At 42.0% G+C, this 27,611-nt stretch overlaps 1 protein-coding gene across 7 annotated transcripts in view; it reads left to right on the top strand.

Annotated features, from left to right (window-relative positions):
- The window catches only part of LOC148115426 (cytochrome P450 2C5-like), a 37,958-nt gene extending 11,208 nt beyond the window's left edge, over window positions 1-26,750 (top strand). For all 7 annotated transcript variants that reach the window (XM_087887272.1, XM_087887269.1, XM_087887274.1 and 4 more), the window contains 8 exons: window positions 7,957-8,119; window positions 9,374-9,523; window positions 11,718-11,878; window positions 12,841-13,017; window positions 22,199-22,337; window positions 24,390-24,577; window positions 24,831-24,972; window positions 25,104-26,750. In XM_087887272.1, the coding sequence (XP_087743398.1) occupies window positions 7,957-8,119; window positions 9,374-9,523; window positions 11,718-11,878; window positions 12,841-13,017; window positions 22,199-22,337; window positions 24,390-24,577; window positions 24,831-24,972; window positions 25,104-25,282 (1,299 nt within the window). In that variant the 3' untranslated portion in view covers window positions 25,283-26,750. The remainder of the gene's footprint in view (window positions 1-7,956; window positions 8,120-9,373; window positions 9,524-11,717; window positions 11,879-12,840; window positions 13,018-22,198; window positions 22,338-24,389; window positions 24,578-24,830; window positions 24,973-25,103) is intronic.
- The last annotated feature ends 861 nt before the right edge of the window (window positions 26,751-27,611 follow it).

The following is a 27,611-nucleotide window of genomic DNA, read 5'->3' as shown; positions in this document are numbered from 1 at the left end:
TGAATTGTATCCACCAGGTTTCCGTGCATTCCATCGGCTGAGGGCTCAGGGAAGGGGTGGGGCGGTTATTATTAAGGAAGGTCTTTGTCCGAGGGAAGCCATTGTACCTCAGATAGCCGGATGTGAGTCCCTCCTTGTGAAGTGGGGTCATGCTGATTGTGGGCCTGCTGATTGTGTACCTGGCTCCCTGCCGCGTGGCAGCAGCCCTGCCCAAGCTGCTCAACATGATAGCTGGGGTGGTGGTTGATACCCCCAGACTTATGGTCATGGGGGATTTCAATCTGCCATCTGTCGGTGAAGCATCTGGGGCAGTTCGGGAGTTCATGGCTTCCATGACAGCCATGGACCTGACCCAGTTAGTTCATGGCCCACCCACACGGGGGGACACACTCTGGACTTGTGTTTTGTCTCAGGTCAGTGGTTGAGTGATCTAGAAATAGGGGATATAGTTATTGAACCCTTGTCATGGTCAGATCACTCACTCCTTCGACTTGACTTTCGTACCACCACACCTCGCAGCAGGGAGGCGGAACCGACAAGGTGGTTCCACCCCAGGCGCCTGATAGATTCCTGATGGAGCTTGGGCCATTCCCTAAGGCTCTGGCTCATGACTCGACTGAAGAACTGGTGGCCGCCTGGGATAGGGCAGCCGTTGGAGCCTTGGACCATGTCGTGCCTTTGCGGCCTCTGACCTGGTGCCGATCCCAGGTGGCTCCCTGGTTCTCCGAGGAGCTGAGGGAGATGAAGCACTGGAAAAGACGCCTGGAGAGCGACTGGAGGGCCAGCCGCTCCGAATCTGACTGAATGCTGGTGAGGTTTCATATTAAGATCTACCTACTGGTGATAAGAGCGGCAAAATCTAACTATTTTCTGCTCTTATCAGGTCTGCAGAGAACCGCCCAGCAGCCCTGTTTAGGGTGACCCGCTCCCTCCTTCATCTGGGAGTGAGGGAAGACCCCTTGCAGGGCAGGGCTGAGGATTTTGTGCAATTCCTGCATGACAAAGTCACTCAGATTTGGGAAGGTCTGGACTCAGACTGGGTAGATCCAGATGGGGTGACGGAGGTGGGTCTTGAGAATGTTATCTGGGAGGGGTTTGACCTTGTGACTCCTGAAGACGTGGACAGGATTCTGGGTAGGCTTAGTGCTGCCACATGTTTATTGGACCCGTGTCCCTCCTGGTTGGTGCTGGCTTCCTGGGCGGTTACACGAGGCTGGCTCCAGGGGATTATTAATGCTTCTTTGAGTGAGGGTTTCTTCCCTCCCTCTCTGAAAGAGGCGGTGGTGAAGCCCCTCCTCAAGAAGCCCTCCCTGGACCCGGCTGTACTAGCAAACTATCGTCCAGTCTCCAAACTTCGCTTTGTTGCGAAGATTGTTGAGAGTGCGGTGGCGCGACAACTTCCCCAGTACCTGGATGAAGCTGTCTATCTAGATCCGTTCCAGTCGGGCTTCAGGCCGGGGTACAGCACAGAAACAGAATTGGTCGCACTGGTGGATGATCTCTGGAGGGCTCGGGACAGGGGTTGTTCCTCTGTCCTGGTCCTATTAGACCTCTCAGCAGATTTTAATACCATTGACCATGGTATCATGCTGCGACGATTGGAGGGGTTGGGAGTGGGGGACAACGTTTTGCGGTGGTTCTCCTTCCTCTCCGACCGTACTCAGTTGTGTTGGCAGGGGGACAGAGGTCAACCTTGAGGCGCCTCCTTTGTGGGGTGCTGCAAGGGTCAGTCCTCTCGCCCCTTCTGTTCAACATTTATGTGAAGCCGCTGGGTGAGATCATCCGTGGTTTCGGGGTGAAGTTCCACCAGTACGCTGATGACACCCAGCTGTACATCTCTACCCCAGACCATCTCAATGATGCCCTTGACGTGATGTCCTGATGCCTGGAGGCCATGCGGATCTGGATGGGGAGAAACAAGCTCAGACTCAACCCTTCCAAGACTGAGTGGCTGTGGTTCCCGGTTTCCCAGTATAGTCAGCTGGTTCCATCGCTGACTATTGGGGGTGAGATCTTGGCCCCCTCAGAGAGGGCTCACAACTTGGGTGTTCTCCTGGATGCACGGCTGTCTTTGGAAGAGCATATGATGGCTGTGGCCAGGGGAGCTTTTTATCAGGTTCGCCTGATATGCCAGTTGTGCCCCATTCTGGACCAGGATGCCCTGCGCACGGTCACTCATGCCCTTGTCACGTCCTGTCTGGACTGCTGTAACACTCTCTACATGAGGCTCCCCTTGAAGAGCACTCGGAGGCTCCAACTGGTCCAGAATGCGGCCGCGCGGGTGATTATGGGGGTGACATTGCGCACCCATGTAACACCTCTCCTGCGTGAGCTGCACTGACTCCCGGTGGTCTTCCGGGTGCGATTCAAGGTGTTGGTTACCACCTTTAAAGCGCTCCATGGCTTAGGACCGGGGTATATATGAGATCGCCTTCTGCCACTGATAGCCTCCCACCAGCCATTACGCTCCCACAGAGAGGGGCTCCTCAGGGTGCCGTCGGCCAAACAATGTTGACTGGCAACACCCAGGGGGAGAGTCTTCTCTACAGGGGCACCAGCCCTCTGGAATGAGCTGCCCCTAGAGGTCCGTATGATCCCCAACCTGCGTACCTTTCGCCGCTCCTTGAAGACTCTTTTATTTCAACAAGCCAGGCTGGCCTAATAGGAATTTTTAAATTGGGTGTTTGTTAGTTTTTAATTTCATGGGCCAAATTTTATATATTTGTTTTTAAATTGTTCTTAAATTTTGTGGTTTATATGTGTTTTAATATGGCTGTACACCGCCCTGAGTCCTTTGGGAGAAGGGTGGTATAGAAGTTCAATAAAATCTAAAATCTAAAATATCTTACCAAGACTATTATATCTATTCCAAACAATACTAATAAAACTGGAGAAAAAATATTTTGAAGAATTAAATAAAAGAATGTCAAGATACATTTGGTTAGGGAAAAAAGCAAGAATAGGCTTGAAAATGTTGCAGGAAGTCAAAAAAGAGTGGACTTTGGGCTACCAGACTGGGAATTGTACTATCAGGCCTCGGTACTCACATGGGTGAAATAATGATTCAACTTGAGACATACAAGATTATTAACTTTAGAAGATGATGACCTCCAACTAGGTTGGCACGCTTTCTTATGGTATGGGAAGAATCAGATTCATAGTTATTTTCAAAGACACTATATTAGGAATGCATTGTTATTAGTTTGATTTAAAATAAAAGAACACTGTTTGAAAATACCAATCTGGCTTTCCACTATGGAGGCATTGGTACATCCTAATGTTATTAACAAGGACAAAATTGTAAGATACAAAGATATTTTGAATGAAAAGGGAATTAAAAACCAAGCAGGAACATAGTAGTCAAGGACTGGACATTGCATGGTGGCCACATATGCAGATACCATCTCACTTTGAGAAAGATGCTAAAATGTATTGTTTTAACAAAGAGTTAACAGAATTTGACCAGATACTAACTGGAACAGATGAAAAACTGATAAAGAAATTATATTGTTATTTATTAAGTATTAAACTTAAAAGTGAGCAGGTAAGGGAGACAATGATTGCCTGGGCTAAAAACTTTGGATATGCAATAGAATTGGATAAATGGCAGAAACTATAGGATAGAAATATTAAATTGACTATGTCAACTGCACATAAAGAAAATTTGTATAAAATGTTTTATAGATGGCATTTTGCACCAGCAAGACTGGCAAAAATGTATAAAGAGAGATCTGCTAAATGCTGGAATTGTAATCAATCATCTGGCTCATATTACCATATCTGATGGACATGCCCAAAAGCTAAAAAAATATTGGGTGAAAATACATACTTGGTTGGAAAAAATGATAAAGTCTCACTGGCTCAAGGTTGACTCAGCCTTCCATCCTTCCGAGGTGGGTAAAATGAGGACCCAAATTGTTGAGGCAATACTCTGACTCTGTAAACTGCTTAGAGAGGGCTGTAAAAGCACTATGAAGCGGTATATAAGTCTAAGTGCTATTGCTATAAAGCAACACATAGACGTGAAACCAGACATTTTTGTTGGGCATCCTACCGGAAAAATATGATAAAAGGATTATATGTCTGATTTTACATATATTAACCACAGCCAGAATTGTATTTGCACAGCAATGGAAAAATGATGAGATTCCATCAGATGAGAATGTAGTTAAGAAAATACTAGAATGTGCAGAAATGAATAGATTAATGCTTACTATTAAGGATAAAGAAGATACCGAATATTTTTTGATTTTGGACGTATTTTATCAATGGCTAGACAATAGAAACAGAAGTTAGAAAGGAAGAGATATAAAAAAAGGATATGTTAAGGTGGAGAGTTGTTAAAGAAGATAGTGTTATTATTGCCATTATATTATTATATTATCAATATTATTGTGATGAATGTTACAACAAATAGGTGGATTATGACTGCTTAAAAACAACTGTACCCAGATTACACACTGTTTGATGAAAATTGAATTTTTATATATTATATAAATAAAATAAATAAAAGAAAAAAAAAAGAAAAGTAAGTACAGTAAAACCATGGGAAATGGGGTGGGGAGAAATAAGTGGATCTGGTCCATGGAGGCCCCATTTTGGCCTTTAAGAGGCCAGGGGAGGCCTCTGGAGACCCAAACAGGTCCTCAGAGGGCTGGATCAGGCCCATGGAGGCTCCATTTCAGCCTGTAATAGGCCAGGGGAGGTCTCTGGAGGCCCGAATGGGGCCTTGGAGGCTGGATCAGGCCCACGGAGGCTCCATTTTGGCTAAGGTGACCAGATTTTAACATTGGTAAAGAGGGACATTGTGGGCGTGGCTTATTTTGTGGGCGTGGCTAGCTGGTCATGTGACTGGGTGGGCGTGGCTAGCTGGTCATGTGACCGGGTGGCCATGGCTATGTCTATAGGGTAAGGTGAACAGATTTTAACATTGGTAAGAAGGACACCATTGTGGGCGTGGCTTATTGTGTGGGCGTGGCTTGGAGGCCATGTGACTGGGTGGGCGTGGCTAGCTGGTCATGTGACCGGGTGGCCATGGCTATGTGTATAGGGACTACTCAGAGGGCTGAAAAGTCATTTCTGACAGGTCCTCACACTTTTGACTGGTCCTCACACTTATGACCATCCTCACATTTATGCCCGTGCAGCATTCTTAACAACCATGTCACTCATTTCACAACTGCTTCTCTTCAACAAGGTGACAAGATAGGGCAAAAATGTAAAATGTGAGGACAGTCGTAAGTTCGAGGACTGGTCAAAAGTGTGAGGACCAGTCAAAAATAACTTTTTCAGCCCTCTGAGTAGTCCATATGCACAAAAGGACTAACCAGAGGGCTGAAAAAAGTCATTTCTGACAGGTCCTCGCACTTTTGACTGGTCCTCACACTTATGACCATCCTCACATTTATGCCCATGCAGCATTCTTAACAACCATGTCACTCATTTCACAACTGCTTCTCTTCACCATGATGACAAGATAGGGCAAAAATGTAAAATGTGAGGACAGTCATAAGTTCGAGGACTGGTCAAAAGTGTGAGGACCAGTCAAAAATAACTTTTTCAGCCCTCTGAGTAGTCCATATGCATTAAAGGAATACAGCAATAGAGGGATGAAGGAATGGAAATTAGAGTAGGAGTGAGGGTAAGAGAGGGAGGAAGAGAGGAGGAGGAGGAGAAAGGAAGAGGAAGTAGGGAGGAGAAAAAGAGGGTGGGGGGAAGAGAAAGTAAGAAGGAAAGAAAAGAGAGAGGTGGTAGGTTTGAGGAGAAAGATTGCTGTACAATAAAAAAGATGAAAGGGAAGAAAGCGAACCCCAAGCAAATATAAAGATATTAAGATAAAGAATGAATTGTTAAACTTTAAAGAATAAAAGAGAACAAATATGAATAAATAACAATAATTAGAAACACACATACAAACATAAAATGTATTTTCTTTGAATAGAGTATTTGGCCAGTTCATAAATTTAAACAGTGTTTAGTCATTTCAATTAAATTTACAATTTCTATATTTCCTTTTTGCCATATTTATTCCTCATCTATTTTTGTAAAAAAACAATATTACCCTTCATCCTCATCTCTAATCTTAATCAAATTCAATTTTTCCCTTCTATTCTATATTATACCCCTTCCCATTGTCATCTATTTTTATATCCATCCTCACATTGTTTAATTATGTAATTATGTAATACAGTTAATACAAATTCAACATTTTAATATAAATCAATTAGTTATAAAACTATCTTTTTTGTATATTAATCAATATGAACATGAATATTCCAATTATTTCCATGCAATCCAATTTCTTACAAATCAATTAATTATATTTACCAATAATAATAAACCAAATAATTTCTCCCATATATTCCTCCGAACCACAACTTAACCATTTCTGCTTTCAACACAATATACAATTAATAGTATCTCAATTATTACAATTCCCTAGTTAAATACAGCTTTTTTTCCTTTGTGTTTTAAAATCTTGAACTCTCCTCCTAAATTTCCCATTGTTTGCAGTTTTTCACCTACCTTTTTTGGGGAGGAAAAATAAAAATAAAAATAAATCTCTCTCTGCCTCATTTTGTCACGCTGCACCAAAGACCCTGCTTTCGGTTTCGTTTCTGAAGCTTAGCTAGGGGAAAAAAAAACTGCTTTACACTGATTGCCTGTAGGGCGGCCCTTTGAAGCCCCGGGCAAGAGTTTAAACAGTTTTTTTTTCTTCTAGCCATCAGCTGGGGCTCAAGAAAAATCGGGACTTTTTTGAAACGCCGCGGGACGCGGGACAAATTGCTCAAAAGCGGGACTGTCCCGCCAAAAGCGGGACGTCTGGTCACCTTAATTTTGGCTTATAACGGGGCAAGGCTTCAGCTGGTTTGACGAACTGAGCAAACAGTTAACAACCAGTTCTAGCAAATCAGTGCGAACTGCCTGAATCCCACCACTGATCTAATCCAGTGTTTCCCAAACTTGGGAACTTTAAGAAGTGTGGACTTCAACTCCCAGAATTCCCCATCCAGCATGGCTGGCTGTGGGATTTTGGGAGTTGAAGTCCATACATCTTGAAGTTCCCAAGTTTGGGAAACACTGAATTCTAATCTAACACCAATTTACACTTTCTAATATATGGTACTGCCATTTCATTTAAACAGAAGTCTGTACTTTTATACTTTACCTTAAAAGGTAAGACCATTTTAACACTAATGAGTTACATCCATCTTAGTCTTGGTCTTCCTCACAAACACACAGTTTGTATGTGTGTATTTTAATTTCATTCTTTAACTCATGCTCTTGAACTTTTATTTTTCATACATTCCATATTGAATCTTCCATTTTCCTTGTGGTTGGGCCCATAATTATTGATGTCCAGTACCCTTTATAGTGTTGGTCAGTTGTAGATTTCACCTAGATCTATATAATAAATTGAAGAAAGAATAGATTAGACTATTATACTTATGCTACTTGAAAAGTTTCTTGATCTTGATAAAAACAGTACTAGGGAGTTCTGGTACTTTTCTCTTGTATATCACAAATGCAACCAAACCTCTGTTTTATCATGTACAGCACATGCTATTCTATGTGAACTAGGATATTTAATTCAGCACTGAACATAAAAGTCAACATGCTGTATTTTTTCACTTAGTTTTAAAGCACTTGTTATGTATTCTTGATAGTATATGTAATTTTATGTTTTGTTTCTTTTGCTTTTTGCTTTTTCTGTTATTATTTTAAAAACAATTACATTTTATATAAACCCCATACTATTAGCCATATCCCACAAACTCGGGGGCACCTACAATGTTCTGGAATCTAATCATATTTGTGGATGTTAAGAATTCTTGGAATTTTCCTTGAATATTTTGAAGGTTTCTCTGCGATAATTTAAAATGTACTTCAAACATGCTTGGGAATAATTTCACTCTAACATGAGTCATCAGCTAATTAATTTAATTCTACCTTTAGCTTATTGGACAGTATGGTCCTATCTTTACCATCTGGATTGGATCAAAACCTTTGGTTGTGCTCTGTGGATATAAGATGATAAAAGATGCTTTGATAGATCATGCAGAAGAATTTAGTGGACGTACTGTTGTGCCCACCATTGACCGAATATTCCATAATCATGGTTGGTACTCTTGCACTTCCTTATTTGCTCTTCTTTTTCTTTGAAAGCTACTATGTGCATTTTAAATTATGCTATTAAGTTCTAGAAAGTTTTACTTGAAAGATGATTTTGCAGACATGTTAATTTGGTCACAGGTGTAGGAGAGAGAATAAAACTTTATCATCTATCCTTTTAATGGTCCATTATGAAGTATGTAAGGAGAGGGAGGAAGGGAGGGAAGCAGAGGTGGTATTCAGTAGGTTCTGACCAGTTCTGGAGAACCGGTAGCGGAAATTTTGAGTAGTTTGGAGAACCGGTAAATACCACCTCTGACTGGCCCTGCCCCCATCTATTCTCTCCCTCCCGAGTCCCAGCTGATCGGGAGGAAATGGGGATTTTACATTATCCTTCCCCTGCCACACCCACCATGCCATGCCCACCAAGCCACGCCCACAGAACCGATAGTAAAATTTTTGAATCCCACCACTGGAAGGAGGGAGGGGGGGAGAGGGAGAGAGAGAGAGAGAGAGAGAGAGAGAGAGAGAGAGAGAGAGAGAGAGAGAGAGAGAGAGAGAGAGAGAGCGCTTTCATTTCTACATTGGCCCTTTGAAAAAATACCCAGAAATACTTTTTCAAATAAGAGTTATTTAGCTGATGCTGTCTGGGCTATTGTTGAAAATTAATTTCATATACTTTCAAAAGAAAATATCTTCTCTTAGCCAATGAGTGTCTATACTGTACAAAAACATTCACATGTTGAAATGGGCCTATTTTTTTCTTCTGCTTCATGAAAATTGCAGGGACAGTAAAGAACAGTCTCTATGTTCAATATACAGATCGTTTTGTCTATATCACAATTGCAGAAACTTGTGTCATGATTTTGATAATGACTAAGAAAATGCACTTTTCTCAACTACTGTATAATTTAAATTTTATAATTGTTATTGCAATTGTGTTATCTTTATCTTTAATATTGTCCTGAATAAATTTTTGAGATAGGTAGCTACATAAATTGAAAATGGACGCATAAATATATTAGTGGAAGCTGTATTGGCTAATTAGTATTTCAAGCTGCCAGTTGTGCTTTCTTGAAAGTAGGGAGAGAAGATTTTGTGAGCTACAATTTATTGCAATGCAGTGACCTATCACAGTTATCGGCGAGACAAAGATCTGAAGGAGGAAAGTGCTTGTAACCATTGTTTATATTGAAACATGCTACTTCTCAAAAGCAGAAAACTGACAATCATGCTGTTCTCCCTGTGTCTTTGGTTTCAGGTCTGGCCACTGAAGATGAGAGAACCTGGAAGGAGATGAGACATTTCATGCTATCTACCTTGAGAAATTTTGGGATGGGGAAGAAACAAATGTCCAATAAAGTGCAGGAGGAAGCCCTTTGTCTAGTGGAGGAAATGGGCAGCATGCAAGGTGTTCCAAAGAAGCCCAAAGCAGTTGTCCTGCAGAAGAATAATTTCATTTGTAAAGAGAATCTGAGAGGGGGTTTTGTATTGTGCAAGTTATAGGAAAATTAGATTCTGAGTCGAAACTCAAATAGCACTAGCAATAGCACTCAGACTTATATGCCACTTCACAGTGCTTTATAGCTCTAAGTGTTTTACAATGTCAGCATATTGACCCCAACAATCTGGGTCCTCATTTTATCGACCTTGGAAGGATGGAAGCCTAACTTAAGCTTGAGCCGGGGAGAACTGCTGAACTGCTGGCATTCTAACCACTGCATTCTAACCACTGTGCCTCTACATTTAAGTGCACAAAATAAAGAAAAAGAAAGATAGGTAGCAACAAGCTCCTACTGTGTTGCTTTCACACGCACAGACAAAAATACACATGGGAAATATATAAAACCTTCAAGCTGTTTCCCATACTTTTCTACCCACTGTCAGCTTTTAGCTTCATAAAATTACAAGGATACTGAGAAGCAGTGAAATTTTAGTGTGGCTGCAGCAACTGAGAGATCAGAAATACTAGGAAGTCATTTAATGGGGTAATTACATATTTTTAACCATGGATATGAATAACCAGGTTTTAATATCATGCTAAATTACCCATCAAGTAAATTCAGCAGCCAGCAAAACACTTTATGGCCAAATGAGATGGGCAAGGAAAACATGGATATGAATATGCTACATGAAGGAATGAGGGATGGAGATTGTTAGGCAACATAGACTTAAAATTAAAAAACCACAAATAAAATTCATTCAGGGAATTTTATTACTTTTGAAAACCATCCTCAGTGGACTGTAGGGAAGGAGAAAGGAAAAGAAACAGAAACAAAGAGTGTGGGACTATTTTAAAAAAGTGTTGTGTATATATATATTATATAGACAGCAGTATCCAGCAATAAGATGGCAATAAGATGGTGGAAACGTAATGCAGGCTTTCATATATTTAATATATACTGTGGTACTTTGGTATTCATTGTTAATTAATTCCAGAAGGCTTGATGAGTACCAAAAATGAACAATGTTTCCTATAAGGAATAATGTAGTGAGTCACAAGACAACTGACACTGACAAGTTCGAGCTTGTGTGTTGAGTACCAAACAAATGATGAGTACCAGGACAAAATTTTTGCATCAAAATCTATTATGAGTTTCAAAGCAGTTGAGTACCAAGGTACCATGATACCAGACAACCCTGTGAGCTGTTGGGCCATTCTTTGGTAGAGATTGTGTAGGTGTGGCAGACTTACCCTAGCAACTAGCAATCTTCCTACTAGCTTTCCAATGCTCCACTCCCACCATCAGCCTCGATCACAAGATCCCCATTGACTTTCTGCCTACAAGCTTCCCAGGCTTCCTTATTGACCTGTGGGTAAGTATCAGAAAATGTTGTAAATGAGGATCATGTGACCACAGCAGCACAGAGGCAGCAGCAGCACAACATTGCTGAAATGGCAAGAACTAAATTTTATTGCCACAGGAGTAATGGGTCCCGACATTCTAGATTAGCCCATTTAAAGTATCTCAGTTGAAAGTGTTTTGCCTATGATACACCGTTTTATCCAGCTAAAGTTACAGACACAAGAGTTTTAGAATTATATAGATTTTCATATATTTTAACATATATTTAATGGATTTCAGAGTATTTACCCATCTGGACTGCGTCATTCTAGAAAGATCATGGAGGATTTAGATCTGTAATGGCGAACTTATGGCACGCATGCCTGAAGTGGCACACGGAGCCATGTTGCCTGGCACATACCGCGTCGCCCGTTCATCTTCCGGGTTTCTGGCGCGCATCCACACATGATGATCAGCTGGTCTTCTGTTTTCCTGCATGAGCATGTGTGCCGGCCAGCTGATCATCATGTGCACATGTGCGCCAGAAACCCAGAAGAGTAGCTGGCTGAAACCGGAAATTCAGTAGGTTAAACCAGAAGTTCATTTTCGGACGCACGCATGCGCCCTGGGTAGCTCCTCTTCTGAGTTGCAGCCTAGGTGCACGCATGCTGCCTTTTCAGCACTCGGTGCCGAAAAGGTTCACCATCACTGATTTAGATGATGTGATTTTTTAAAATTCTAGGTTTATAATGAGATTTATGGAAAAAAAGCTCTGTATTTTCTGATCCCACTCATAAATATTTATGACCTTTCTTGCAGGGCATTCTTTTGAACCAAGAAGAAGATGTACAGGTGCTGTTTCTAATGTAATCTCTGCAGTTGTCTTTGGCAATCGATTTGATTACAAAGATCAAACATTCATAGAGAACCAAAAGACTGTGGAATCTATTTTAAAACTCTGCGGTAATTTTGCAGGAATGGTATGTTACTCTACTTTGCACCTCCTATCTTGAAGCCTAATTTTTACTAGCAGGAATCCAAATGCTGAAGTCAAAAACGTGAAAATTAGATGTGATGAACTGCTGAGTTGGAGAAGCTAAATCTAGACATCCAGAGAGACTGGATGTACCCAAATATCAATTGATTCCCAGTTCACCTCTTGTAGCTGGACTTATTTCCTATGGACCATTTTCTCCCCTGATCATTACAGCCATAACCCTTTGGGTTCTAGCCTGCTTTTTTCTAGTACTTACTCATTTCTTAACTTGCCAGGGAAGTCCAAATTTGAAATTTCACTGGAGTGATTGATGCCTCCTAATGTTTCACTGCTATTCTCTCTGTGTTACCTTTGTGATACATAGCAGTATTCCATACAAACAAAAAAGAATGTATATTATCCATTTTTTAAAAAGTGCACGGCACATACATACCAAATAATATTGGCAACAGTAATCATTTTATTAAATTATTGACCTCTCTCTCTCTCTCTCTCTCTCTCCAATTTCTTTCCAGCTGTTATCTTTGTGCTAATAATCACACACTCTCTTCTCAATTTCAAAAATTATGAGCAGTTACACTATTATCCATTAATGTGAGAGATTGTGGGTAGGGTAGGAAAATAGTGGGTGAATCAATTGACAGATTATCTCACAAATGGAACTCAGGCCAAGTGAGGACAAATATGGGGGGAAATGTTTTTAATGAAATTTTGCTTTAATTAATTTATTGTAAATATGAATTCCTATTCTCAGATTCTCTATTTATTTGAGACTACTATTACATATATTTTTGTGAAATCCAGTTTTTGCCTTCTTGACCTTGGCATCTATGCGAGCCTTGACAATTAGCAATTTCACTGGAAAAATTAATGTCTGAATGTTTGGAGCATTAAGCACTATAATAGTCTAAAAATATATGCTATTTAACCTGAACTTTGCTACAGGTGTACAATTCTTTTCCAAAAATAATGGAATATTTTCCTGGGCAACACACAAAGACTTTTGCTGATATTGAAAAACTCTGTGGCTTTATCCATAAAAAAGTGGTACTTCACCAGAAAACACTGGATATTCAGGAGCCCCGTGACTTTATTGACTGTTTCCTTATCAAATTAGAGAAGGTATGTCTGTCTGTCTGTCTGTCTGTCTGTCTCTCTCTCTCTCTCTCTGTCTCTCTCTCTCTCTCTCTCTCTCTCTGTATTTCTGCATAAATATGAGTATTCCCTGATATGCATGTAGCATGAAACTAGTTCATCTAATATGAATGTCAGCCTTGGAAGCCATATTAAGCCAGAAGCTTCAATGCTACCACCTCCTAGTATGTGGGAAAGTAGGAGGGGGGATTTAGGATTGGGGAATTAGTAGACATAATTGTTGTAGTGTGGGAATAACGAGAGGCACAAGCAAGCTAGTGACAACAGCTCTTTAATTCAGGGTGAGACTTCAGCAAAGAAACACAGGCAACAGTCCTCTTTATATACTTTTCAGAGGCAACCATGAACCAATCAGAATTCACTGAACATTTGAATTTCCCGCACAAAATAGATACATACATAACACCCCTCCACTCCCAGAAGGCACTTATTCTATCTATTTACATATTTACGTACAAAATCACGCAAGTGACTAGGGCGTGTCTTAGTCCTGGTTTACCTGCGCAGTTCAGTTGTTGGCGAGGCATCGAGCCGGTCGGAGGGACCTCCCGTCTCTCCCGGCTCCACCAATGGAATCTCCTGGATTTCTCCAGAGGTGTGGCTATCCCCGGCTGGGAGTGTCGACTTGCTGGGGCGGCGCTGGAACTCTGGGTTGCCAGATAAGTATTCCGGCTTACTCGGGCTTGAGGTAGCTGTGTCAGGAAGACTTTGATAGTTAGGATTTACAGTAATTGAATTTTCATGTTGTAATCGTTTACACAATTGATCTATATGTCTCCTCCAAATTTTACCATGCCCTATATCAACTGTGTATGACTTTGGGACGGTAATTCCTACAATGGTTCCCTCTACCCACAAGGGCCAGTTGGTGTAGTTTCTGGCAAATACTGGTGTTCCCACTTGAAATTGCCTTAGTCCTCCCCCTTCCCCCTTGAAGTTATCGGGGGAGTAATTGGGATGCAATCGATCGAGAATCCACCTTAGCTTTCGGCCCATTAAGAGCTCGGCTGGGCTGCGGCCCGAGGTTGGGCACGGGGTGGCGTGCTGTACCGCTAAGAACTCATCTATTCTAGCCTGCCAGTCCCCTGCATCGAGCCAGGAAAGAGCTTCCTTGGCCGTTCTCACAAATCTCTCTGCAAGGCCATTGAAAGCCGGATGAAAAGGAGCGGATAATGCATGTCTTATGCCTAACTCGGCTAGATAGCCCTCAAATTGAGTTGCCATGAATTGGGGCCCATTGTCAGATACCAGGGTGTCTGGTAACCCATGTGTTACAAACAGTTTTCTGAGTACTTTGATTAAGGCCTCAGAAGTGGTAGACGGCATTAAGGCAATCTCGAGCCACTTAGAATATGCATCTACAATGATTAAGAAGTTCTGGCCATGGAATGGGCCAGCGAAATCAATGTGAATCCTCCCCCACGGTCCCTTTGGTTTTTCCCATTCCCGAACGGGAGCTATAGGAGGATCTGGGCAGGATTCCTGGCAGGGCCTGCACTTCCCCACCCACTCAGTGACGTTTTGGTCGACATGTGGCCACCAAACATAGCTACGAGCTAGGCCTTTCATGCGAACAATACCAGGGTGTCCCTCATGCAGCATTTCTAAAACCCTGTACCTTAACCACGAGGGAATGACCACCCTGTCTCCCCACAATAAGCAACCCCCCAACATTGACAGTTCATTTTTCTTGTTAAAGTACAATTGAAAATCCCCACTGTCCACCTTGGTAGGCCAACCCCACGTTACCCAGCCCATTACAGTGCGCAAGACAGAGTCCCTGGCAGAAGCCTTTGCCACCTCGCTTGAAGAAATGGGGCCCGGGGATACAATGTCAATGAGTAGCACTGGGGCTTCCGGTGTCGGGTTGTCCAATAGTTCGGGCAAGGGGCATCGGCTGAGGGTGTCAGCATGTCCCAGAGTCTTGCCCGGCCAGTGGAGCAGTTTGTAGGAATAGGCGGCTAAGAAAATGGACCATCTGGTCATCCGGGGAGAAAGTGCAGCCGGGGTCGGTTTATCTCCAGCCAAAAGTCCCAAAAGAGGCTGATGGTCCGTAATGAGTTCAAAAGTACGGCCAAACAAGTACTCGTGAAATTTTTTGACCCCAGCTACAGCCGCTAATGCCTCCCTGTCCAGCTGGCTATAGTTCCTTTCAGCACTGGACAAAGTGCGAGAGTAATAGGCGATGGGCGCCTCTAACCCATTTGGGAGTCTATGGCTTAAAACCGCGCCTACGCCAAAGGGGGAAGCGTCACACACCAACACCAGAGGTAGTTCAGGATTGTATTGGATGAGGAAACTGTCCTCAGACAAAAGTTTCTTTACTGCATTAAATGCAGCCGCTTCTCGTTTGCCCCACACCCAGGGAACGTTTTTTCCAAGGAGCCTGTGCAGTGGCTCCGCAATGGTGGCTTTGTGTTTCAAGAACATGGTGTAGAAATTAAGACGCCCCAAGAAATCCTGTAGTTCGGGCTTCGATTTAGGGGTGGGCGTGTTCTGGATGGCCCTGACTTTGCTTTCTGTGGCGTGAATGCCTGTGCCGTCGATTCGGTAGCCTAAGAATTCCACTGATGGAACCGCTATCTTGCATTTAGCTCGTTTGAGTTTGAGTCCCGCTTCTCGGAATCTGGTTAGGACTTGTCTAACCCTATGTCCTAACTGAGTCTCGTCTTGGCCACTAATTAGAATGTCGTCGAAATACGGGACGACTCCTGGGAGGCCTTGTAGAAGGCGCTCCATGGTACTCTGGAAGAGCCCCGGGGCGATGCTAACCCCAAACTGTAGCCTAGTGCATTTAAAGGCACCTCTGTGAGTTACTATGGTCTGCGATTCTGCTGTAGCGTCATCTACTGGCAGCTGCTGGTACGCCTGCGCAAGGTCTAGTTTTGCGAATAGCTTGCCAGGCTCCAGGGAGTATAGTAGATGGTGGATGATCGGAACGGGATAGGTGCTCTGCTGCAACGCCTTATTGATCGAACACTTATAGTCAGCGCAAATTCTAATAGATTCGTCCGATTTAACTGGCGTGACTATTGGGGTTTCCCACTTGGCGTGATCTATGGGAACTAACACCCCTTGCTTAATGAACTTGTCGAGCTCTGCATCAATTTTGGGCTTTAAAACAAATGGAACCCATCTTGCTTTTAGCCTGATTGGCGCTACGTTGGGGTCTAAATTAAAAGAGATAGGGGTCCCCATGTACTTGCCTAGAGTCTCTTCGAAAACGTCCCGAAACTCGTGAAGAAGGGTTTCTTTGAGGGAGGGCCCACCGATGCTGTGAATGCCCGTGAAGCCCATGCCGAGGGCTCGGAACTACGCCATGCCCAGGAGACTTAGTAGCGGCTTGCTTACGATGGTCAGGGGCAGCTCTTTCTGGAACTCGCCGTAGGTGACCCGGAACGTGCCCACGCCTTCTACGGGAACTCGGTTTCCCTGGTAGTCGAGGAGGTGAACTTTCTGTTGGGACAGCTGGGCTTTCTGGAACCTTGGCAGGAGCGCTTTGAGTGTTGTCCAGGACATTATTGGCAGTGTGGACCTGGTGTCGATTTCCATTTCGCACGGTCTGCCTTCGATTTCTACTTTCGTGTAGACTTTCTCATCGTCGGTTGTGCTGGCTTGGCCGATTCTCGTGCTGTAGGTCTCTCGCTTTTGAGATTCGCGCTGTTTTCTCGCGCCATCATCTTTGATTGGCTGTTTTGAATGAGCCGGTTCTGGTTGCGGTAGTCACGTGGCTTGCAACAACGTGGAAATTGAGCTCTGCAAACTTGTGCTAGGTGGCCTTTCCTATCGCAACGCCTGCAAATGGCATCTCTGTATTTACATGATTGTCTCTCGTGGTCCCCGCCACAGCTAGGACAGTTCTCGTGGTGGCGGCTTTGCTCGCTCTTCTTCTTTTCCGTATGGAAGATGTCCTTATCCGACTCTTCCTCTGTGCTGGTTCGTGCCTCCTCTCTGTGAACGGGGGCTGTTTTCGGGCCATCTTTGCTTGATAGTGGTCGCTGCAGCACTTTAGAAGCCTTCGTTGATGCTTCGTGTGCTCGGGCTTCGTCCAACGCGCCGGCTAGTGTTAGGTCTGGTTTGGCCAGGAGGCGCCTCTGTAAACGAGTGTCTTTAACACCGCAAATCAATTGCTCAAGTAGCGCATCGTCTAAGTCTCTGTAGTCACAATGCGTTGCGGCTTTTCGAAGTGTGTCCCCATATGCGCTGAGCAGTTCTCCTTTTTGTACGCTGTCAGAGCTCATAGCGCTGTATGAATTTCGAAGGCACTGGAGTGTAGTGGGCGCTCAGGTTTGCTTGAAGGACATCCCAGGGGACGTCTGGACTGGGGTTGGCTCGCAGAGGGACTCGGCCATCTCGAAGATATCTGGCCCGCAGTGGCTTAAGAACAGGGCTTGTTTTCGGTTTGCTGATAGCCCTTGCATCTCGCTAGCTTCCAGGGAGCACTCGAACCTGGTTAGATATGATCCCCACTTTTCTCGGGTCGGGTCGAAGGGTTTTGGTGGAACGTAGGCAGACATTCTGTGTCTCCGTATTCGCTAGTCACCCTGGCTGAAACTCAGAGCTCTTTTTGATTTGCTTCTTTTGGCCTCAATCCCATCCTTGTCGCCAATGTTGTAGCACGGGAATAACGAGAGGCACAAGCAAGCTAGTGACAACAGCTCTTTAATTCAGGGTGAGACTTCAGCAAAGAAACACAGGCAACAGTCCTCTTTATATACTTTTCAGAGGCAAACATGAACCAATCAGAATTCACTGAACATTTGAATTTCCCGCAGAAAATAGATACATACATAACAATAATAGCATTCTTCCGATCAGTCAAGCTCAGGGCTATCCAGCATCTGAAGGAGGAGTGGTCAGGGGCTGAGTCGAGGTGGAACAAACGTTGATTGGAGCATGTGACTGACTGGGGAGAAATGGGATGGTTTGGGGAGCTTTGAATTACTGAAGGAAAGCCCGGGCTTTTCAGATTTGGGATTCCCCAGATGTGCCAGTTTGCCTATTCTAGTAAAGAGGACTTTGGAAAATGCTTGCTTCCGCGTCTTTACCTAGAGTGGGGTTTTTTTCTGGAACGCTGACAATGAACTAGTATAAAATTATGTATTCTAAGGGGAGAGGAGAGGCCGATTGAAACTATTAAGTTTCAAGCTATAAGTGTCAATTTATCAAGCCCCATCACATAGATTCGTAGCGAAACACAGGTGTCCAGCTAGTTTATAATATAAAATACAAAAGAAAATAATAGGAAAAATAGGGAAGGGAAAAGGGAAGAGAAAGATGTAGAAAAGAGGTGAAAAAGAAAGAAAAGGCGTTGACTTCCAACTCCCTTTGTTGTAGAATAAGATAGTAATATCAAACGTCAATTTTTTACTTTTACATAATAGTATAAACTAGCAATTTCTATAATAGCAAACCTATCTAATGGGGAAAGCCCCAAACCAAAGTTTCACTTTTTCCACCTCAAGCACAAAGTCCAGAAGTGGTTTTCGAGTAGAAACAAAAGTAATTGTATATTTTCTTTAATCAAAGCAGTTAGTTTAGTCATCTCTGCTAACTCCATCAACTTTTGCAGCCATTCGTCCGTTCTGGGAATCAAAGTGTCCTTCCATATTTGTCCATACAATAGACTTGCTGCCAGCAACATATATAACATCAAAGTTCCAATTTTTTTCCCAAGTCTTTTCCCATTACACCTAAAAGAAAAGTTTCTGGTTTTATCTTTATATTCACTTTGAGAATCTTCTGTATTAGGATGTGAATCCTATTCCAACATTTCTTTGCTTTGTCACATGTCCACCTAAATAATAAAAAGTTCCTTCTTTTTAAAAAAAATTGAAATACCTTTATACATTCTTGATAGCTTGTCTGGTATTAATACCAGCAATACATCATCTTACAGAATTTTTTAAAAAATTATAATTTTGTGTGAATTTTAAACCTTTTGTTCACATATTCTCTCATTGTTCAAGCATTACATTATATCCAAAATTTCTTGCCCACTGAATCATGCAATGCTTTACATATTCATTTTCCAAATTCAATAACAGTAACAATAGACCTTAGCAATAATATGTTTATCAATACTATACAGTAGGCTTTCCACTTCATTTTTGACAAAGTCAAACACATAACTTTTTTTATCTAATTTAAATATTTCTTTCAATTGTAAATATGTAAACCAATGGCAGACATGTCCTTCTGATTCTAACTGCTTCTTAGACTTGAGGATAGGATCACCAAAAGTTAAAGATATTATTTGACCAAGGTAGAAAAAAGTGGAATAGATAGCATCACCATCAGATTTGTAACTGGCTGACAAACCATACTCAATGGTACTACTTCTACATGGAGGGAAGTAAGCAGTGGGGTACCACAAGGTTCCATCTTAGGCCCAGTACTCTTCAATATCTTCATAAATGACTTAGATGAGGGAATAGAAGGGTAACTTACCGAATCTGTGGACGATACTAAGCTGGCAGGAATAGCCAACATCCTAGATCAGGGCTGTCAAAATTGTGGGCTGTGGGCCAAATGCGACACAGCTGGCCACACCCATGCCGTTTAGCGAAAGGGAAAAAAAGTCACAATACATCATGTGATGCTGCTGTGACGATGCGAGTTTGACAGCCCTGGCCTAGATGATAGATTGAAGATCCAAATGGATCTTGACAGACTTGAACACTGGGCCCAGCTAACAAAATGAAATTCAATTTTCAATTCAAGAGAAAAGTAAAGTCTTACACTTAAGCAAGAAAAACCAAAAATACACATATAGACTGGGTGAAACTAGGCTTAATAGCAGTAACTGGGGGAGGGATCTTGGAGTATTAGTGGACAACCAGCTAAATATGAGCCAGCCGTTTGTGGCGGCAGCCAAAAAAGCCTATGCAATCCTAAATTGCATTAACAGAGGGATACACTCAAGATCAAGTGAGGTACTAATGCCACTCCATAAAGCCTTAGTAAGACCACACCTAGAATACTGCATCCAGTTTCGGTCACCACATTATAAAAAAGATGTTGAGACTCTAGAAAGAATGGAACCAGATGATTACGGGACTGGAAGCTAAAACATACAATGAATGGTTGCAGAAACTGGGCATGGCTAGTCTAGTGAAGAGAAGGTCCAGGGGAGACATGATAGCAGTGTTCCAATATTTGAGGGGCTGCCATAGAGAGGAGGGGATCAAGCTATTTTCCAGAGCACCTGAAGGCCAGACAAGGAATAATGGATGGAAACTGAACAAGGAGAGATTCAACCTGGAAATAAGGAGAAATTTTCTGACAGTGAGAGCAATCACCCAGTGGAATAGCTTGCTTTCAGAAGTTGTGGGAGCTTCATCACTGGAAGCTTTCAAGAAGAGACTGGAATGGCATCTGTCAGAAATGATATAGGGTCTCCTGCTTGGGCAGGGGGATTGACTAGATGACCTACAAGGTCCCTTCCAACTCTGCTAATCTGACCATAAATCCACCAGTTTGGCTTCGCCACCATTTCTTTTGTAAAAAAAGCTCCCTGAGGGTATGTGTGTGTGTGTGTGGACAGCCAAAGAAGCCTTTTCATAGAAAACCTTATTTTATATTTATTCCAAACTGTTAGAATGGCACGTCTAACAAAGTAGTTATTAAAATCAACATTTACTTTAACCTTGTCATAAATAACCATGCCATCCAAAGTGGTAACATCTGAAACAAAAATAGTATCTTTGGTAAAACATTCACATTAATTATAGAAATTCTATCCAATAAGGATAAATGCCGTTTACCCCATCTTAATAAGTCCCTTTTTTATACCATTCCAGAGAGGCACATAGTTATTTTGAAACAGTTTTGTATTTGTGTTTGTCAATATAATCTCCAAATATTTTTTCTCAACCCTAAAACCAGACACTTTAGTCAATATATCACCACCCTGAGAGGTCATATTCTTAATAAACATTGTTTTCTGTTTGTTTATTTTAAACCCCAAACTCATTTAATTTCCTCATCAAATATTCTATGCTAGCTGGATACTCGTACTTCTCTACGAAACTATGTGATGGGGCTTGATAAATTGGTACTTATAGCTTGAAACTTAATGCATAGTTACAATCGGCCTCTCCTCTCCCCTTCTCTCCCGCAGCCTTGCCCCACAGAATCCTCCCCTATCCTATCTCCTCCTCTCCCTCAGCCTTGCCCCACAGAAGCCTGTCCTATGCTATCCCCTTCTCTCCCTCTGGCCTTCTATCCCCTTCTCTCCCTCAGACTTGACCCACAGAATCCTCCCCTATCCTATCTCCTCCTCTCCCTCAGCCTTGCCCCACAGAAGCCTGTCCTATGCTATCCCCTTCTCTCCCTCTGGCCTTCTATCCCCTTCTCTCCCTCAGACTTGACCCACAGAATCCTCCCCTATCCTATCTCCTCCTCTCCCTCAGCCTTGCCCCACAGAAGCCTGTCCTATGCTATCCTGTTCTCTCCAGAGTTATTTTCAAGTTGGGAGGGGGAGGAGAACTAATTAGCATTAGAGCGTGTTATAATAATATAGGAAATACTATGCTCTGATGATCATTTTGAAAAATCCTTTCTTAGTGAGCACCTAGAAGGCAAGAGGAACATATGTGACAAATTTCAAGTTTGTAGGCTTTAAGTTTCTTTAGATTTTGTGATTACGACATGAGTTGTTTTCGCTTTTATATATATATATATATATTTTCTAAACTTTTTTCTTGATACTTATACCTGTCATCTTACTTAATATCTCTATCCAAAACTTCCAACACCAAAATATACAACAAGAGAGACAAGGGACATTCCCTGTCTTGGACCCTTTTGAATTTCACATGAATTCACCATTAATAATAATTTTTGCTTGCTGTGACATATAAACTGCTTTAACTCCTTGAATAAAATTCTCCCCAAAGTCCGTATCTTCCAAAACTTTAAACATAAAAGCGCAATTTAGATTGTTGAAGGCCTTCTCTACTTCTAAAAATATTAAAGCTGCCAGTTTCTCATTATGATATTGTAAATATTCAATAATATTCAGAATAGCCCTCACATTGGCAGAAAGCCAGATTGATCTTCATGAATATATGTCTTTATGAACTACTACACTTCAGTTCCAAGTTCTTTATTCTTCCCTATTTCCCCCCCTTTTTTTTCCCTTCAGGACCAGAACTCACCCAAGATTTACACTCTGGAAAACCTTGTGCGTTCTGTGCTCGAAATGTTTTTTGCTGGGACAGTAAGCACAAGCAATGCTTTGGTCTCTAGCCTATATGTGGTGGCCAAATTGCCACACATTCAAGGTACAGAAATGAACATAAAAAAAGAAAGGTTTCAGGCCACCTATGCAGTGGTGGGATTCAAATTTTTTTACTACTGGTTCTGTGGACGTGGCTTGGTGGGTGTGGCTTGGTAGTGGGGTTATGTGACTGAAAGGACATGGCCAACTTGACATCACTCATGGCAAGGTGGGGTGGCACCTTACTTTGAGTGACATCAAGTTGGTCACACGCACTCAGTCACATGACCGATGCTGTAGAGACAGGGCAATTTCCTACGTACCTCCCCCCTGCTGCCCTTGGGCTGACAAAATAAAAGCCCATCTAAAAATCACAACTGCCTACTGAGCCTGCCTGCTGAATGCTGGAAAAAGGAAACGCCCTATTTTCCGCCTCCATTGGGCTGTCTGCGCCACACTGGATCAGGATGGGGGGGAGGAAAGCCCTACTCGGCTACTCACCAGCACGACAGTGAATCCTTTCCCTGGAGTGGGGTGGGAATGGAGATTTTGCAGTATCCTTCCCCTACCACGCCTACCAAGCCACGCATAACACGCACACCATGCCCACCAAGCCATACACATAGAACCAGTAGTAAAAAAATTTGGATTTCAGCACTGGGTGAGTCCCTATGGCACCACGAGATTTGTGCCTGTTTGCTCTGTGTGTACATTTGAGGCCAAGAAGGAGGAGACGACTTGGCCGAACTTTTCTGCTTCCATTCACAGCAAAGCTGACTGAAAAGCTTAAAGGGACAGGCTGCCTTCTGAGCAGTTTCACTGTGAAGGGAGGCAGGAAAAGTTCGGCCAAGTCGTCTCCTCCTTCTTGGCCTCAAACATACATACAGAGCAAATACGCACACATCTCATGGCACCGGGACCTTCTGGGAGGAGACGGCACATGGGTGAGTCCCTCCGGTGCTGTGAGATGTGTGCTTGTTTGCTCTGTGTGTCTGTTTGAGGCCAAGAAGGAGGAGATGACTTGGCTGAACTTTTCTTGCCTCCCTTTGCATTGAAGCTGCTCGGAAGGCAGCTGCCTGTCCCTTTAAGATCTTCCCTCTGCCACCTGGCTTCAGTTTAAGGAGTGGCTGGCAGAGTTGAGCCCTTTTCCTTTGGCATTGGCAGCCCCACTTGGCTGCCTTTGTACAGGGCTGGCCAGCACCCAGCATCTAAGTACCTTACATGTTTTTATTGTTGTTGTTGTTTTAAATCACCGAGTCTGTAATATAGTAAAACTGCCAACTGCATTAATTTAATAATAACTTTATGGGATTTCAGTATCTGTGTCTGTGTGCCTTACTAGGTAGAGCCTAGCTAATATGCCCTAGGAACCAATGAATCCTACACCAAGATCCATAAAATGAGATTTCATGGAGGTTTTGAAGAAGCAATTGCTAATAGATAATTCTAGGGGATTTATAATCTTTCCCTCATGAGCCATGCTGGCACAGCGGTTAGAATGCAATACTGCAAGCTACTTCTGCTGACTGCCAGCTGCCAAAAGTTTGGCAGTTTGAATTGCACCAGCTCGAGATTGACTCAGCCTTCCATCCTTCTGAGGTTGGTAAAATGAGGACCCAGATTATTGGGGGCAATATGCTGACTCTGTAAACCGTTTAGAGAGTGCTGTAAAGCACTGTGAAGCGGTATATAAGTCTAAGTGCTATTGCTATGAAGAGGGAAAAGAGATTGCGTGGTTTAACAACATTCCTCCCCCCCTCCTCTTAATTAGTTTAAATTGATTTAAATTTATCAACTGCATTTTTGGGGGTGGAAACTCTAATATTCAGAAAGCCCATATGGAATGCTTTATGTTTACTCTAGGCATATTTGGAAGGCACATAGGCACAAATACTATAAACAACATCAATCTTATCTTCTTAAATTAGAAGAATTGAAATGCTCTTCTTGGGGAGGGGGGAGGAAGAGAAGGGGCGGGGTCATTTTCTTGTTTAGAAGTGTCTGCTCTATATGTGCTTTGAAAAACATGCTTCTATCCAAGTGGTAGCTGACTGCAGTTGTTCAGCATCTGATAGTAAAAGGCTGTCAATCTTGTCTCAATATTTTTTTCTCCCAGCTAAAGTGCAACATGAGATTGATGAGATGGTGGGTGCAAATCGCATTCCAAGCATGGAAAACCGTTTGAAGATGCCTTTCACAAATGCTGTGATCCATGAGGTTCAACGGTGTTGGAAAGACAGCCTTGAGACCTTTCCACGGGCAACAACTTGTGACATAAAATTCCATGGTTATAACATTCCCAAGGTGTGGTGATATAATTATTGGTCAAGATATTGTGGGGAAGACAAAAAAAAAAAAAGATGACTTTATGTTATGGATCCAGAGATCCTACGTATTCAAGGCCTTTTGAATATTAAACCAAAGATCTCTTATTTCCCTCCATCTTTACAGAGGGCTTCCCACTGACCTATTTTATTTAAGGCAAGTGAGAACTGAAGACTCTTCTCTGGATAAAGTGGTACCAATTAATGTCATCTGTTTCTTCCTCTTCCTTTAGAATATGGCTGTTGTGCCAGTCTTCCCTTCCGTACATTTTGACCCTCTCCAATGGGAAACTCCAGAGAAGTTCAATCCAGATCATTTTTTGGATGAAAAGGGCCAGTTCAGGAAAAGAGATGCTTTCATGCCATTCTCAGCAGGTATACCTCTGGAACAGATTGGATGTGTTACAAATTCACATGCTCAATCAATCCATGTAATTTTTTTATCAGACACAATTCCAGCAGGTGTACTTCCTAAATAAGTTTTTTCTTCTTCTTTGATAATGCAGGGAAGAGGTCCTGTCCAGGGGAGGCCCTGGCTCGGATGGAACTCTTCTTGTTCTTCAGTGTTCTGCTCCAGAAGTTCACCTTCTATCTGGATGTGGATACCAAAGACATGGATATAATATCTTTGATTACGGACGTCAAAAATAATAAAGTCCCCCTTCTACGAGCCATTAAACGTTGAATGCTAATCAAGAGAAGGAAAGAAGTAGAGGGTTTGGGGTGGGGGTGGGGATCTCAGCTGCAATTTTTTAGAAGAATTTTGGGATATTGAAGGATTTTGAGTGAAACTAATCTAAAATAATTTTCTTTTTAAATTTTCTTACTTAGTAGAGGCACATTCACTGCCATAGAACATATTATTCTGGCATTCATGAGAACTTATGATAGCATGCTCAGAGTCCCTTGGGAGTTGGGCGGCATAGAAATGCGATAAATTAAATTAAATTAAATTAATGCTGGATTTAAGAGAAACTTAAGAGGTTTTAAGAGGAGAGATACTCCAGAGGTTTCATTTAGCTCAAGAGAAAAGAATTGATACAACTAGAAATAAGTTACCATGAAAATGACATGACTATGATGTGTGATATTGCATACAATTTGGCAATTCGGCTATGAGATTGACTCTCCATCAAGAAGCTGCAGAGGACAAAGGATTCTGGGGCTAGCATTCCTCTGCAGCACTTTAAAGCAGCTACGCCTTTTTCTAGAATGAACTGGGCCTTCTATCTATAGATGTGAAAAATAGGGGAACAATTGATGCTTTTCTAGAAAATATACACTTCCAAATGAAATACAGAATGTTAACTCTATTTCAGTCTTAAATATGCATTCTGTATGTTTGTGTCTATAACTCAAGGGACTCCAATAGGTCTTTAAGTCTCCACACAATGTATTAGGAGATATTGATGGGTCTCCTTATTGGAGTCCACAGTGACTCAAAGTGGATATACTGAATCCCCATGTGTGAAAAAGCTTGTCCTTGTGGCACTGGTGACATGGAAAATACCTTTCCCATGCTTTTATATTTCCCCTACTAGTCGGCAAACCTTTTACTGACTGATTTTAGAAGTTGGAAGGAACATTTCTTCACCATTTTTAATCTATTAGAAAAGAAGCCTTTTATCACCTGTAATGTTGCCAGTTTTTTTTTTCACTACAGCAATTAAAACAGATAAAGAAATGACAGATAATGACAAGGATGAGGCATAGGCATACACATTGAAAGTCATTTTGTTTCAATCATTATAATTATTGATCAACTGTCTTACTATCTGAGGTCAGGCTTTTCAATTTAGACTTATAATAGTTGGGTTTTTTAAATTAACCAAACAAATCTTGTTGATCCTGTGGCAGTTCAGTTGCTGTTATTAAAATTTGTTGGGAGATAGTTAGTTTATTTTTTTCTTAACATATTAATATTTTATTATATCCCTAATTCAATTTGGAATGTTTAAGTACAGTAAATGCAATTTTATCATTGATATTTTAGTTTATCCTTATTTTAAAAATTTAAGGTTTCTACTGGTACCTTTTATTCTATATATATATTTAGTCTTTTCCCAGTTCTTTATGTTTTACTTTGTATTTAAAATTTATGTTTTATTAATTACTGGTCAATCTCTGTAATAAACTTGATTGATTAAATTTGATTTTTGAGCCTTATTTCTGCCTCTGAATAAATTATGCACTTGTGAACAGGCCCTATTGCAATTCCTAATTGGGAAAATCAATATTTGGGAAATCCCAAGATCAAAATGAATCAAGATTAAGGTGCAGTTCAAGATAGACTCCAATACACTGTATTAATGATACTTTTTTAAATGGCAGGCTAAATCCTTTTGAATATTCTTAGCCAAACTGAAGTTACTTTACATTGAGGATGGTTTCAATTTATCAGATTTTCCATTTTTGTTTGAAAGGAGATTTCTTATGAATATTCCCCTCGTTGGATCTGAAATCTGGGCACATTTTAGGGTCTGAGTATATTAAACTGGTTTCTTGGTTTTCAGATTTCAAAACTGACAAACACATTTAATTATTGATACCTAGTTCTAAGTTGTTTCTCTCCTTGATTAGTTTCCATCCATTGTTTCTTGTCTTGCCTTTTGATGCTTTGGAAAATAGGTTGACCCTCTCTTCTTTGTGGCAGCCCCTCAAATATTGGAATACTGCTATCATGTCACCCCTAGTGTCAGGTTCCAAACAGAAGGAAATAAAAGGAGACAAACCAAATGGCTGCTACCTTAGTTTAATCACTTCTTGGCACTCACTGACAATCACAGATGAAATTCTTGTTAGGGCTACTGCCCTGTGCTTCCCACCACCATTTATCCATTAGTTATCACCACCCAACCAATCACGCGTGCTGCTCCCTCCCATGTGACCCGGAAGTTGGCTTATGTTTAATTCTTGAGTATTTGCAACCAGCATCTAAAAAGTTAAGCCCCTTGTTATTTCCTGCTGGCCATGATGATATCATCCCCCAGCTATTCCCTCCCGTCAATCCTGTC

This window comes from Pantherophis guttatus, chromosome 2, assembly GCF_059756535.1.
Source record: "Pantherophis guttatus breed Tessera chromosome 2, ASM5975653v1, whole genome shotgun sequence".
Taxonomy (NCBI): Eukaryota; Metazoa; Chordata; class Lepidosauria; order Squamata; family Colubridae; genus Pantherophis; species Pantherophis guttatus.
Note: the sequence above shows the minus strand (reverse complement) of the source record. Positions and strands in the feature narration are given on the sequence as shown.